The sequence below is a fragment of the Haliotis cracherodii genome, unplaced genomic scaffold, assembly GCF_022045235.1.
Source record: "Haliotis cracherodii isolate W230 unplaced genomic scaffold, xgHalCrac1.p SCAF_16, whole genome shotgun sequence".
Classification (NCBI taxonomy): domain Eukaryota; kingdom Metazoa; phylum Mollusca; class Gastropoda; order Lepetellida; family Haliotidae; genus Haliotis; species Haliotis cracherodii.
The window spans coordinates 13,713,421-13,729,986 of NW_027266271.1; the positions used below are offsets into that span (position 1 = coordinate 13,713,421).

The 16,566-nt window shown below is 37.1% G+C and overlaps 1 protein-coding gene across 7 annotated transcripts in view; it reads left to right on the forward strand.

Annotated features, from left to right (window-relative positions):
- LOC139463848 (zinc finger E-box-binding homeobox protein zag-1-like) overlaps positions 1 to 5,261 on the forward strand; it is an 86,753-nt gene extending 81,492 nt beyond the window's left edge. For 3 of the 7 annotated variants that reach the window (XM_071245226.1, XM_071245221.1, XM_071245223.1), the window contains exons 5-6: positions 971 to 1,178; positions 2,075 to 5,261. In XM_071245226.1, the coding sequence (XP_071101327.1) occupies positions 971 to 1,178; positions 2,075 to 2,277 (411 nt within the window). In that variant the 3' untranslated portion in view covers positions 2,278 to 5,261. Of the gene's footprint in view, positions 1 to 80; positions 201 to 967; positions 1,179 to 2,074 lie in introns of those variants that run through there. The other 4 variants (XM_071245224.1, XM_071245225.1, XM_071245222.1 and 1 more) reach the window with 3 other exon arrangements.
- The last annotated feature ends 11,305 nt before the right edge of the window (positions 5,262 to 16,566 follow it).

Genomic DNA, 16,566 nt, shown 5'->3' on the forward strand with positions numbered 1-16,566 from the left:
GTAGCAGCTTTGCAAATTTACAAATTTGCATGATATTACGAAAATATCAAATACATTCAACATGAATCTGTTATGAATAGTTTTATAGAATGAAATCATCAATATTTTCCTAAATGGTCCTTGCAACTGTGAGTACAGGCATGCTTGATGGGTGTCGTGTACAACACTTACTTCTGATTGGTCATGTCATTCACGCTAACATCAGTGCTAGTTTTTCAAGTGATTGTTGAAGTTTTGTGCATTCAGTGACCAAATGTTCATCATAACTCATCACTTAATACAGCATAATTTGTGTCATATCGTTTCACGGCAGTTTTAGCTCAGCAGTTTGAGTGCAGTGTCTATTGTGCTGTGTTTGCCGTGTTTATGTGCTACATCGAACATCTAATAGCTTCACTGTTCAGCCACATTGTGCATTGCTAGTTGTTTGTTTTGTTGATGAAGTTTGTTATTGAAACTGTCCTTAATAAAAAACAGGGTGACAAGCAAATGTAACTGGAACTTAAATTTTACTTGTTAAAAAAAAAATGAGAACGCATTATATTTAAAGATATTTGTGAAAATACAATTTTGATTTCCAAAACTGTCGCCCTGTTAAACTGGCACAAATGTTGATTTAAATATATCCTCAAATGCTCAATGACCATCATTCCCCAGGTTTTTGGTGCCCATCCCTACAATTCTATTGTTGCAAAAAAAATTTAATATAATATATTACTGTGTTGTTTATATAAAAGCTGGAGGTATCCAGTATTTCAAACTAAATGTCTTGCCCACTACCAAGTTAATGAGAATCACTGCATGTTTTTTTTAACAAAAATGACATTGAAAATAGTCCAACATTGTTGAGTGCAATTTGTGCCAGTTTCTCGTCTTGTTTGTTTGACTGTGTTTGACTTCCCATGTTGTGTTGATTGCTGTGTGTCGCTCCCTTAACACTCTGTTTCTGTTTTCCAACATGTGCAAGCAGCCATGTTTCTTATGGCAGGTGGAAGCAGAGGAAGCTAACCTTGACCTTGACGATTCTCTCAATGGCGATGACGAACCGTTGCGCAAGAAACGCAAGTCGTGGAAGAACCACAAGATGGATGTGGACATCGGGATGTATGCATGTGACCAGTGCGACAAGATGTTCAGCAAGCAGAGCTCTCTCGCCAGACACAAGTACGAACACTCAGGTAAGCATTCTCATCATATAGGTACAGTGTTATGACACAAATACAAACTCTCAGGTACCCACTCTCGTAATATAACAGATTGTGAACATTTTACAAGAGTGATGGCACAAATATGAACACTCAGGTACCCGATCCGATAATATAACAGGCTGTGAACACGTAACGAGAGTTATGGCACAAATATGAACTCTCGGGTAACCATTCCGGTAATATGACAGGCTGTGAACAGGTAACGAGAGTTATGGCACAAATATGAACTCTCGGGTAACCATTCCGGTAATATGACAGGCTGTGAACAGGTAACGAGAGTTATGGCACAAATATGAACTCTCAGGTACCCACTCCGATAATATGACAGTCTGTGAACACGTAACGAGAGTTATGGCACAAATATGAACTCTCAGGTACCCACTCCGATAATATGACAGTCTGTGAACACGTAACGAGAGTTATGGCACAAATATGAACTCTCGGGTAACTATTCCGGTAATATATCACACAGAACAGGTACAGAGTGTTATGATCTTTTACAAATCTTAACATCTTCAGGACCCGTGAAGATTCGGGGTAGAATAGGTCTTCAGCAACCTATACTTGCCGTAAAAGCCTCCTATGCTTGCCGTAAGAGGCGACTAATGGGATCGGGTGGTCAGGCTCGCTGACTTGGTTGATGCATTTCATGGAATATTGCTGAGTGCAGCGTTAAACAACAAACAAACAAACATCAAACTGGCCTTGATCCAAGAGTTTACTTCACCCATAGGTATTCACATCAATTTTTCGAAAATATTCTTTGACAGTAGTAAATGATAAACTTCAGACTTTTGCTGATGCGCTCTGAAGGACGAATGCTGTTCGAGATCTCATTCTAAACATGTTTCTCCCATTGCCAACAGGTGCCCGCCCCTTCTGCTGCGAGGTTTGTGGCAAAGCGTTCAAGCACAAGCATCACCTGACTGAGCACAAGCGTCTCCACAGTGGCGAGAAGCCGTTCCAGTGCAAGAAATGTGGCAAGCGTTTCAGTCATTCGGGCTCATTCAGTCAACATATGAATCACCGATACAAGTACTGCAAGCCCAACGATGGGGAGGAGGACTAGGGGAGACAACTCAGTAGAGACAGTCTTCATGCAACTGTCTGCTGAAGCTAGCTTTCAAGTGTTCTTGCTGCCACACATGCGATATGGCAACTATTAGGCAATATGAGCAGAATCTGAAAGGGAGGTAACTCCAGACGAGGACACGCATTTGGAAACTGTCCATTCCATGGTCATTGAGCCATAGATGATAGTTGCTAGTTTTCATCTATTTTGTCAAAAGATATTGGCAGAGAATATTTGCAATTATTTTTTACAAGGGGAGGTAACTGCGTAATGGCATAATCAGGGGAGGCAACTATGAAACTGCTGCAGTGGATTGAGAGCATTATAGCAATGTCAGTGATATGCAATCGGACATTTCCTTTGTTGTTACAGTATTACAGTTTCATGTATTGTTTGGTATTTAACCAAACGTCTATGAAGTGCTCATTGATGTTACAGTAAGTAATGATGATGTACCTGTTATTCTACAAGCCACGATCAAGTGCTTTACATGCAACCAATACATAATTCCATATGGGACCAGATTTCTTACACGTTTTTTTTTTTTCATCCAATGTGGTTTTGATATTGTGGTGTGTTTACGTGTTAGTCGTATGTGTGTTGAAGTCTCGTGTGTAATAGTCCGTGGTCTCTCCAGGACATTAGGACCAAACATAACCAGGGATATCATTTGTTGGTGCCTAGTTTTGTAAGACATCTTGCTGTTGAAGCTGAATCGCTGTGTTGTTAATGTTGTATGTGACACTTATTACTTGATGGACATACACCAGTTGAACGTTTTTTTCCTAATGTCCTAGAGAAAAGCGCCACATCTGCGCGACTACTTAACAATGTGTTCAGTATTCTAAAGGCTGCCTTGACATCAGTTATGTCATCAACTCTTGTCAACAGCCTTGTCTAAGCTTCCCATTTCTCACAAAGCCAATTTGCCATATTTTAAAGCCAGCTATTGCTGACATAGATTTATTTCTATTTAAGAGATTAGAAAAGATGTTATTTATGGGTTAGAGGTGTATCTTAAAGAGCTTCCATGACTTACTAGTTAGGATGACCGATCAGAAATGCTTGTGCCAATTCTTTATTGTCTTGCCAGTGCCAACTGTTTTTACCCTTTGTATGCGTCACAAGATGTATTGTGCCAAATTGTCCTAGTCTTAAAGTTATTTACAGTATGCGCTGTGGTCAAGGGGAGATAACTCATGAAAATATTTATTTACATATAAGCTTTTGTTATTTATTAGATAGTTGTTGGTAATTTAGGGATCTAATATCCTTTGTTTTATGAGTTATGTAGTTTTATTGCCAAGATATTCACCTTATTTGCATAATACTATGAAGTTGTCTCAGTAGCATAATATTTCAAGTGCTGGTTAGTTGTCAGTCATCAGTGTGATCTGCTTGACCATGGTGCATGTAGGTGATGTTATACCATGTACAGGGTAAAGCCTGAAACGATGTCTTTACCGGACAGTATTATTCCGAAGCTTGGCCAACAAAAGGTGTCTAATCGACATCATGTGCCAACCTTCTATTGTCTTCCAAATGAACGTGTGACTGCCTGTTCACTTTTCATGTGAGGCTGTGTGTATGTGCGTGTGCGTGTGCATGCGTGGGCGCGTGTGTGTGTGTGCGTGTGTGTGTGCGTGTTTGAGTGGATTGCTTATGTGTGTCTGCTTAAGTGTGTGTGCTTAAGTGTGTATTATGTTTGAGTGTGTGTGTATGAGTGTGTGTGTGTGTGTGTGTTTGTGTGTATATGATTGGTGTGTATGTGTGTCACTGTATGTTACACGAGTGCCAGAATGAGAACTTTGTTGATTGCTACACAATTTTGCATACTTATTTTACAAGATTTTGTTTCAATAACAAATCCCCATTTACTCTTAAACAACAATTTTCTTTGTTAATTTAAAAAAATTTTTTTTGATATACTGACATTCTGAGCGGTAAATAAAAATTACCTCACGTATGCTTTAATCAAACTGCTTATGAATGATGTTCTCAATGCCTGAATGACCGCAAGTCGAATGCCTGTCTATGTATTTGTTGTATATATAAACATGTACCCATTGCCAATAGTTACATGAAGAACATGTACAAAAATCAAAAAGATGTCAGTTCTATCATAGCATAATTACATGATTACTGCAATAGAGTATTTATAGCAATTTAGTTTAGTGAGCGCCACCTTGTACTTAATCCTGTGGAGAAATACTTAATATCCAACCGTGCAATAGGTCAGAAATAAGTTTTGACTGCTTTAGAGAAGTATTATTTCTTTTAAACAGTGTCATGTTTTTTAAGTAGTCTCATTTGTCTTGTGTATTATCCATGTGCCAAAATAAGCAATACTCTACTGTGCGATCAGTATGCTACAAATGTTTTGTTTCTGTAGTGCAATATTGGAGGTGATGTCTCAATCACATGACAAAAAGTATATATATAATATACAGCTATATATGATGCATAATAATGAAAATAATTTTTTTCTATATGTCTACACATCCATTATCAGTATTAATGATGTCTTCCCTGTATTTATGAAAAGATTACACCATCATATTGGCTAATATCAGTGCTAACAAGTGCCAACAGTATTAATCTTCCTTAATCTTCCACATAACAATTAAATCCACTGTCAGTTTTCGGTCTTCCATTTTGCCAGATTCTGCCAAACTCATCATGAATCACAAGATTCTTCAAAGTATTGTAAGTGTTGTGTTATGTATTGTATCAATGTGACTGTTTCTTTGAATATTTTAGGCTACAAAAGCTGTTTGGTTAGGAATCAACAAATTGACAAGATTTCAAAATATCAAACTTCAAAGTAGATATGTAATCAAATTTAACATTTGTTCGACTAACATTAAAAAAACACATGTTTAAGGCTAAAAAATTCATAGTTTTTGGTTCTCAGGTACCACCCATATCATCATGAAGTCTGCCGCATGTTCCGTTTTTGTTTCCATTTTCAAATATAAATTAAAAAAAATCTTTAAATATTCCGCATCTCGAGCACATGACTCCGGAAGTTAAACGCTACAATACTTAAGAGCAACATGATTTCCCTAAAATTATTGTAAACAAAATTTGGTTACATACTTCTTGAACAACAACAAAAACACCACCCACCCGCCTGCCCACGCAATAATTTCAAAAGCCATTCCCTGAGAACCACATTCTATTATTTTTTTAAGCCTAAACATTAAATCTAACAATAACAAGAAAATTGAATTTATTTTGTTTATAGCCGAGAAAGTTCAAATAACCCAATACTCCAAAGGCAGATAACAGTCATTGTGTATTTTGTAACTGCTTATGATAAGAAGCAAATGAACAACAGAAGAGTGTAGTTAGTAAATGTATATTTATTAAACAGACAAACAATATATCCAATAATAACAATTTCACAAAGTCGTTATGATAATGTGCCGTTATTGGTAATAAAGTTTGAGAATTGATGTTTTGTTGAGATGAGGATCTAGTCAGCAGCTGAATGAGCCAGATTGTATCACAGGATGCCAAATTTTTGTACAAAGAAAGTAGAATTAGTCTGTGTGATGTGTGTGTGTGTGTGTGTAGCTGGTCCCCATGCACTTGTTGCTGTAGCGGGGGACTGGATGCTGTATAATACTCATCCCCTTAGTGTTCTTCCACATTTTCTGATCGGTCATCCACTGTAGAGATTAACTACTTGTATGTGCAATCCTCTATGGAAAGCCAAGAGGGACTGAACGATTTACTTTCCAACATTTGGTAATTAATTCCCTATGAGAATTTCGTTCAAAGAATGAAAACTCAGGAAATGGAATTTTCGTTCATTCTATTTGCAGCCATAGGATTGTTACATTCTCATTGAAGTATATATACTAGATGCTAGATATCCTTGAGATATTCATGAGAAGTCCATGAGATATAAGAGATATTCAACTCGTCTACAGTATTGAATCCTATATCTTCCAGATTTCAGCCGGAGGTTGAATCTATGTACCAAAAATACTCATGTTGTTGTTCTGTTGATACTTGTGTTTAAGTTGTGTTATTGTGTTGTTTATAGTTTAGGCCACTGCCTAATATTATTTGTGTTAGTGTTTCTGTAAATATATCAGTGTGTGTATTGTCCTGGTAGTGCCTGTTGCTATGGGTCTACTGTCAAGTTACATGATGTGCCTAGCTTCTCTAGTCAATTGTCAGAAAGCAAATGGCAACGTCAAATTAAAAACCTTCATGTAGCATTCTAACGAAGGAAGAGTGTAGTCTTTATATTCATGACCTTTCATTATGTTCAGTATTAGAAAATCATGAACAAGGGAAATTACAAAACGAGATTTTGGGCAGACTATGAAAATGTTATTCCCCCATACCAAGCCATCATATCTCAGCTTTGACGTGATGTGTCGTTCCGTGTTATACTATAGCAAACATTTTGAACCTTTTTGGTTCCCGTCTTGTGTCAGTCAGTGAAGTATAAAGTCACTCGTTACAAATAACACCATTTTGATGTTTGCTACTCTTTGTTGAAGAGTTAAATCTTCATGTGATAAACTTTTTCTTGTCACGTGTGGAGTGTTGGGATGTGTGTGCATTCCGACCAGCGTTGTCAGGTTTTCGTCTGACAGGGAGTCCGTAGAACCTTGTCCAGTTCTTGTGCTGGGGTTGCTCATAACACGCTGGACAGAGCACAACTAATCTGGGTGTAACGATACGACAACACTGTCACCGGCCATTCTGGTAACTGTGGAAGGTGTAGAGCGATGTAGGGAGCAATACTGGAGTTATATTATTTTGTTTCAAATTTGTTGAAACGAGACAAGAATAACCGAAAGTTTGAAACAAGAATTAACCGAAATTTTGAGACAATTAACCAAATTTTTGAAAATATTTTTTCTAAAAACTAAGTGCATTTTGCCTTGTAGAAAATAATAAGATCATGACATCAAAAGTTAATTTTTGAAGAATTTGATCGTATCACACCTCTTGTATTGCAATATGTATCGTATCACACCTCAGTTTGTCGTTCATCACACTCTTCATCAGTAACCTGCTCCACAGATGTAATCTTCCTCAACACCCTCAAACATTAAACCATAGAAAAAACAAAATGGGAGTCTTTCTATTTGATAATCGTAGCTAGGTTATTCAAAATACCCGTTTATTTTTCAGTTGACCCTTCCAATTTGTTCAGACCAATTTGTTATGAGCTGTTTCTACCCCTGTAGAAAGTGAGGAGTCATGTGTTCAGTGTCTTGTACAGTAACGTGTATAGATCTACATGTTCTTATGTGTAAATTGTGCATTATTTTACACTAGGTATTCAAATCCAATTTCTTCATATCTTTTTATGTAAATTATATATCATTTAATGCTAGGTCATGAAACCAGGCAGCCAAGAGTTGTACATTTTTGTCTTCAATCAAACTATTGTTTCATGCTGTTATTTTAGCATGCTTGCTATTCCATTTTAAACATTTTTAACTGTGACGTTTTATGTTGATATGCAGAACAAGATGCTTCGTTATTATACAAACTGAAACGTTGACTTGAAAAAAAATCCTATTGTAGATGTGTCTGGGAACAGTGCACATTATTTTCTTTAAAGATCACAAATATCACTATTCTGAGGAAACAAGTGAAATGATGAATTTGATACCACGAAGCATCTTGTTCTGTGCATGCTCCAGCCAGTAACTCCGGTTCCCTTGGAGACGTTGCTTGGACAGCTCGAGGAGGCTGGAGCACTGTAATGCTCACATATTGTATATTTTAGTTGCTGATGAACTAGACTTGAACTGTACATAAATGCCAGGTGTTACTGTCCTAGTCTGTCTCTATCCTGTCTCGACATCCTAGACGTCTACCTGTGCAATAACCATTTGTGAACAAAACACATGAACTACATCTGACGAAATAAAATTTCATTCCAATTTATAAAAAATAATGTTGTTTGTTTGAAACTTTTTGATTGTTTTCACAGATTGTCATGTTTTTATGATTTTAGCAAATGAATTTGTTACTTATGAAAGTTTTAATATTTTAGTTTTAATGTTTAGGATAAAAAACGAGATTTGACAACAAAAAGCAGTCCAGAAGATTATCAGTGTTTTAAGGAAATGTTTTTTTTATATCTTTAATTGTCAAGCAGGATAGTCGTATTTATTTGTGACAATATTAGTCCATGATAAACGCTATTCTCAGTATATATACATGGTTGATGAGCCTATCTAGTCATTGAGTCTCATTTATAATGTTATGTCATGCTGTACATAGGATTCCATTTTTCATTGCATTTTCAACTCCATGATCAGTCTCATCATAGTTGACGTAAACATCGCTGTTATTCATCTCATTTATCTCCGCTCATTTCTCATGTTACCTGTTATAAAACGTTTCCAAAATCTTGAGTGGATAGGTTGTCTCCCCTTAATTGGTAAGCTCCTGAAAGACTGTGCACCATAAGAAAACGAGTAAATATTCATTAATTTAACAGATTTTAACTGATTACTGAAAATAAAAAGATTTAGTTCTATTTTTGAAGATGAGTAAAGAATTATTTGGCAAAAATTGATTTTATAGTTAGATTTGATCAGAAGGAACAAACACATGATTTGTTGACGGAAGCCATTAAGGGGAGACTACCCATCTAATGTCTTGAGGGACATTCCATGTTTTATCTTGAAAATTATGATTTGAAATAGAAAAAGTCCCTATTTTTGAAGGAAATTGTTAAGTTGATGTAAAGTCAGTAAATACATATTGATGTGTGTAGAATTGTATTGTTCCCAGTATTTAGCCTGAAACTTCTAATTGTTAGTCCAGTCTTGATAGACACATCTTACAGTTTAAGTTGTTGAATCCTATCCTAGTCCTCAGTGGCACAATGAACAATCCCATATTGTCATAATTATGTGACTTTTGAAGAAAGATAAAGTTCTCTGATAATCCTAGTCATCAAGATACAGACCTTGGCATATGCCATGTCACCATGAGATATGTGTATTGTCACGGATATATGTGGTATGTATATATGGGAGCCATGTTATATATGGTATATACCATACACACATATATGCGACATATATATATATATATATATTATGATGGTGTATATATAGTACTCAAAAGAAGTAAAGAATATGATTCTTTCATGTTTTGTAGTTACTCTGTCATGACATGACAGATAAACTATAGTATTTTGAAAGAATCGTGCGTCCTTTAACTTCTTTTGAGTAGTATATATATCTGGCATACATATATTGTCACCATTGTGGTATACATATGTATATTACCACTATCGTGTAGATGGAATACATATATGTATATATACAGTGTGTCATTGCCTAGGGTCTGTATGTTAGTGACAGTATATCGTATGCTTATGTGTGTGTTTAGGCTTGTATTAGTAGTTAGAATGTATTGTTAATAGTTTAAGTTAAATCAATGTGGTGTTTCTGTAGGTAGATGGAATATTTAAGGCAGTGCCTTAGCTTGCCAGAGGAAGCGTAATTGTAGAACATGTATCTTAGATCATATGGGTAACATTTCAAGTTTATCCGCAAAGGAAACCTCTTTGGGCCATTGTTTAATGCTAACATTGAAATCAGAATGGAAAATTTAAGAAATGTTACTGCTTACAAATCAGTATCAGGAAGTGAAAGAGTTGCCACATGTATATGCATGCTTGTATATATTGATCTCAATAGCAATATGATTTAGCAACATTCATAATGTTGTATGAATGATTCTGGCCTAAAACCAGAGTCTGGCTTCTGATTTTAATTTGTGTATATCGATGAAGCGGAGGATTATGTCTGATGATGTATAGTCACATAATTATGACAGGTGTTAGGTGTAGCCCTCTCCTCTGTGCCCTCTAGGCCCAGCTTCCTTCTGTCTCCTGTGCAATAACTGCCCATAGCCACATCATGTGTTTTCTTGATCAAAATAAACATTTTTAAGGAAACAGCTGTTGTGTATGTATTGTTTTTGAAAGCTGGTGCAAGAAGAACAAGAAAGGTTACCATTTTGCTGAGGATTTCGTCTGAGATACAAATATGTACATGATAATACATTATATGATACAACCAGTCTCATTAAAATCAGACCGCCTCTGTAGTCTAATGGCAGAGCAGAAGGTCTGGGGTTCGACCAAAAGATGTTCTAAGATGGTACTTGTTGTTACCCTGCCTGGTGCTCGGCATTAAGGGGCTAAAACAAAGACTGGTCGGCTTGGTGGCTGTATACTGTGTCTGAGTGGGGTATTCATGTTACACTGCGGCATGGTATCTCAGTGAGCTAGCACTATAAATCGGACTAGTCCGGACTGGTACAAGCAGCCAGACACACACGTGCATGCATGTCGCTATATAAGTGCAATAATCTTGTACACGATGTTAAACCCATTTTACCTTACCTCACCTCATAAAAATCGGATCTTAACCTGTAAAATGACATTTCTGTGTGAAGATCGGAGGACATCTCCATAGAATGTCACGTCAGGTGACCCTGGTCTACTTTGACCATCCAATCAAAATAAAGGATGCATGGTTTCTTGAGCCAATATCAGCTGTTGAGATGATTGGGTTTGTTTCTTTATCACCTCGATACGGTGTAGATGCTCAGAAATGGCAGGATTTATTAAATATCCACAATAAAATAGCATGGCTTTACTTTTTTCTTTCAACTCCCTGATTAGATAGGTTATGAGATGCAGAAATCAGAAGTGTCTTCATGAATGATAACCTTGCTTGTACTGACAATTTAGAAGCCTTGATGCTAATTGGCTGATAGTTCACATGAAGTGACCTATTGAGGTCTGTTCAGATCTTCACATACATTTAGTGAGTTGGGTTTAACGCCGCTTTTAACATAATTCCAGTTATATCACGGCGTGTCAGCTTAATGTGGGAAGAAAAGGCCGAAGTGATGCAGGTCTCAGACATTTACCCATGAGCACAGGTATGGTGCTGACAAACCCAGAAACATAATTGGGGCGAACTGGGCTTCGAACCCACACTCATACGTTTCTGGCGTGTTCAAGTGACGCAACTCTGCACAGCGAATTGCGGCGCCTTAGCCGACTGTGCCGCTTGTGCCCCTCTTCACATACAGAGGTATACAGAGTTAAAGATCTGATTTTAATAAGACTGCTCTAAGCTGTTTTTCAGTAGGTGCAAAGGGCCTGTGAAACGGAAGATAAAAAATGTGAGGCCTAAAAATGATATGAAATTTCTCAGTATTCCAAACCACACTGATAACCATATACGGCTAAATGACCTCTGTGCAGGTGCAGGTTGTGTCGTCACACCAGGAAAGGGAAGTAACTTCTGCGAAGCAGGAAATTGAAAGCTAGGTATTTAACTGAGGTGTTTATGGTAGGACTTTAGTTTCGTAAACCTAAAGAAATTCATATTTGTTTTGACCTAGACTTTGTGGTGTACACATTACACATTATTATGACATGTTTGAGCATTTTAGTTCACTCGCACTACTGTCAGGGACTATATGGTCTCTGATTTATGATAGGCTTGGGTGGGTCCCAGGGAATCAGGGGATGGTCACTAAAACATATGATAGTCTCTAAAATGATACACATAATCAGGGAGGGTTATAAAAAGCGGACAGTGTATAATAAAATACAATTTTTTTGTGTGTTTGGACATTTCAGGGAGGGTCATGAAAACAATGTACATTGTCAGGGTCATCCAAAATATGGCAAGGAGGAGGGGAGGGTCATTAATTTGTGTACATTACTGTAAGTGCATCAAAAACCTCTGACCCACTGGCTGTACTTAATGACTGGTCCTTGTTAGGTGTGGTTATTGTATTTTGATGGAACTGTGTTCGATTTGAAAACCCTGGACGACAAGGTGAACTCTGTTGACCAAGGTTTAACCCAGGTTAACCTTAAATGACTAATGTAAGACATCATATTTTGGTTGCCCAAGGTTGCCCATACATTCTGCACCCTTGGGGTGCAGTTCTCTGGCTAGCAGCCCCTACGTGACATCCATGATTTTTTTTAGTTTAATCTATCGATTCAATCATTAATAAAATGATTGTAATTAATATAATTAATTAGGTATCAAGTTGATTGTATGTGTGTATTCTGAAATGCGTCAAGGAAGTTTAATTTGCGATTGTTGACATAAATAGTTTCGAATTAATAATGCAACTTTGATGATGATTTTGCATGTCGTTTGATGTTCTATGTGCTATTGTGAACTTTCCTGTAGTTTTGCATGTATTTAATTGATAAGATCCAATGACAGCTTTGTCAAGAAATGAAACAGTTGTCAAATTCTCATAGTTGTGTGTTGAAGCACATGGTTGTTGTGTTTCTCCGTCTCCTGGCAGCCATTACAAAATCTAAGGTTGCATTTTATTCTTTCTATTTTGGATACTGCCCTCAGTTATCCTTGATTAACACTGGTTATCTCAGGTTGGTTCTAGTCAACTCTGGTTTGCTAGAAATATGGTTACTTCGGTTGACTCTGCATGGCCACTCAAATATTCATAGTCGAACGAACTTTTGTGTTATTATAAAAGTTATAACACAGACGCACGTACGCACGCACACACACACACACCAGGGAACGCGTTTTAACTTGTTCAATCAAATTCTTGTTGCAAAGCAATCCTTAAAGCTAACAACATAATACATTGACGTTCGTGAGTTTCTCTTTTCGTCGTACTTACATAAATGGGAGTCGCGAGGTTTGTGATCAAAGGGACACAACCCATGTCAGACACTAATGGATCGATACCAACTGACAGTCTTCGTTAGTAAATTCGTCAAGCCGAAGACCAGTGTTCGATTCTCAACATTGATACAATATGTTAAACAACTTTGTGTTTTCCCTGTTGAGATAATGCTGCTATCTGTCAATATCCCCCGTAAACACTCACCAATGCAGCGGCTATTTGCTCATTCTATTTATTACCCAGAGGGTTAGAAACAACCGAATTCACAACAACCCTTATGTGTATAGTGCAAGTATCACTTCATGCGCACCGCTGTATTGTTTCCGTCGTCCGGGCGGCATTGTTGACGTCATTCGAATTTTATTGTGACGAAAGTTCGAAATGACGTCACACTAGAAGCTGAAGATTATTGATGCCATTCGACAATTGTAGTTTTCTAAGACGGTGGTCGTGATCTGTGCATTTCTTCTGAAGGGGAGTTCAAAAGGATTAAGAAATAATGGGTAACAAAGAAATTATTCAACTCACATGTGTCGAACTGACTGTACAACTGACTTGTGTAAAAATTCATGTATTACCTTCACTTTCGCTCTTAAAATATTATAACATAGCTGGAAATAATATAATTCTGGCACTAGATTCGTAAAATCAATATGGCATACATGCTCGTATAATAAACTCTCTACACTCTACTAATGCAGGGTGTGCATTTTACCCACTCATTAATGCGCGGGAGGTTCAGCAATTGTGAAAACAATATATATTCCTGGCCAACATGCTCCTCTATTAGATCAGGTCACTGCTAGGTAAATGAATTAAAAGAAACCATAGCAAGTCTGACAGTGTAAGATCTCTTTGTGCTTATGTATATGCATTCATATTAATACAGGCATGTAAAGGTCTTGTTACTTTAGAAAGCAATAACCTTTTTATATTTTGTATTCTCATAAGCATGCTAATACCCAACCGTTTCTGAATTCAGTGGCACAAAGCATTGCAATGTACTTGTACACTTGAAGCACACGTAAAATAACCACATTGAGTCTTGATATTGACTTGAGGGTCTATCTGATGCTTCCCAATATTTTCTGACGGCCAACTAGCGACCTTGTGGCATGCCAACAGATGCAGATGTTAAATTGTTACGAAACGAAAAAAATGTCTCGACGTAGGCACGCACACGTTCTTACTGGAAATGTTAGAACAGTTAACTACGATAAATCATTTTATCCGATACAGTGTTAATGAGGAATGATTTACCGGAGTCCACACAACAAAAGTGTCACCACAACTGAAGATCCTAAACTACTGTATTTGGCTTTAAATTAGACCAAGGTACCGGTTTCTGTCAAATTATTCACTCCCGCCCGAGGTGAGGGTGTAGTGATTTATATGCACACACACATCACAGACATATTAGAGAAAAGGTCGTCAGAAACCCATGCCTGACGTAAGAGGCAACTAAATGCTTGTCGTAAGAGGCGACTAACGGAATCGGGTGACTTCATTGATGCATGGCATCGTATCACAATTGCGTAGAACGATGCTCATGATGTCAATCACTGGACTGTTTGGTCTAAACTCGATTATATACAGACCACCAGAATATTGCTGAGTGCTGTATTAAACAGCAAACAAACAAGCCATCAAACACATTTATGATTCGACAACCTGCGTTTGTGGATACGATTTTGAGAGTCGTACACATTACTTCACGTCCTAACAATTGCAGTCTTCGTGATAATATGTGCTACTGTATTACAGCACAAGACTTGGATTCAGTATTATATGGAAATGCTAGAACGTCTACTGATATTTGACCTTGCTATTATACAACCTGCTCACGTATTTATTGTAAAATCTAAAAGATTGAAAATTTAAATGTGCGGTTTTTAAAAAAAACATTACATCAATTTAATAGTTGGTTGTATGTGTGATATGCTGGTATGTAGTGGTATGTGTGTACAAGCGTATATTTGTATATGTATATGTGCATGGATGCTATGCACCGGTATATGTAAGTGTGTGACTTGTATATTTGCATCATGATTTTTGCAATAGTAGGTACAGTTAATCTAAACCTAATACTATTTTAGGTACAGTTTAAATACCATTGTAGGGAGAAGTGTTCAAATAGGCATTGCCTGTTCACCAATCCCATTCCTCTTTGGAAAAAATAGTGTTTAAATCTCATGTTCCTAAACCTGTTAGCCACTGTGATTTTATTTTAAACCAGCTTGACAGGAGTCGTACAATATGCTGTACGTGTAGCAGGAATTTACACACGTTTGGCAGATAGCATGTGGGAAATGTAGTCCAATGAGAATTAATTCAACCGGCATTTTTGTGGATTGTTTAAGGCCTGCGTCAAACATATAGACTAAAGTGCTCACGGAAATGAAAAAAACACTGTTTTTTCGACCTCAGATCTTAAATAAATGAAGTTAACATACAAATTATGTAAATATTCAAACAATAAATTAGTACTAATTGGGCCGTGGCACAAATACAGCGTATCAAATGCTTTTATGCCTTTTACACATAAAAGTGTGTTAAATTGTGAATAAAACAGACTATTGTGAAACTGGGCATAACCAGGTGTAAGTACTAGTAGATCAAGGTGACCTATGACAAACCTTGACGACAGGTGAGAACAGGTGCATAATGCCTATAGTCTGTTTCTGCTATGTCAATTTGGACTTATATTTGGTTTCATTTTAACTGGTTTTATTTTTAAATGTTGAAAGTGCCGACAAATTACCTCCTGTAAAGTACAATTTGTATTGTTCACTGAGATCAAACTAGCAAATCCAGACTAGTACTTTTCGAGTTGTTATTTCGTATTTACAGCTACGTAACACTTTGTGTCGATTTTTAAAATGAGAAAAAACAGGTTTTTTTCATTTCCGTGAGTACTTTAGTCATGTTTTCTACCCTTCGGGCACCCCACAAGCTCCCCACAGCGATATCCCGTTCGCGGAGCTCAGCTCTCTATACCGAGAGGGTTACGAAGGTGTCACGCGCTGGAAAGGAGCTTGGTGCACACTTACGCAGGGGAGACAACTCGGGTAGTCAAACGTGGTTGTTCGTATTTAATTTCAATTTCAGGAAATGAAAATTAAACCGAGTCCTTTTTATTGAAGCATATATGTTACATTAAGAAACAGGGCGATGAGACAACGCGTTAATTACTGTAAATGCGAATCAAGTAAAGTATTATTACAATTTAGGGAAGGGTGTTCTACTGGATATAAGAAAATGTACTTAACATGGTATGATTATTGTTGGAAAGTTGCAAAATATTGAATCCTGACAACATTGACAACATGTCATACACTTGGTGCCTAACAAGGAAATACATGCCCGACCTCACTGACGATACTGTGCTTAATGGTATACGAACTGTGTATTCCTGGGGATTGATAATTTATTAGGAGGGGGTGGGGAGCGGATGAGAGGGGTGTGTCTAGGGGGTCATAAGATCGAATAGATACATTCGGTGCCAAACTTATTCCCAAAGGTGCATGAAAAACTGACAGTTATAATTTCTATTTTTCAATTAAAAACATATAATTCGGGAACTGGTAG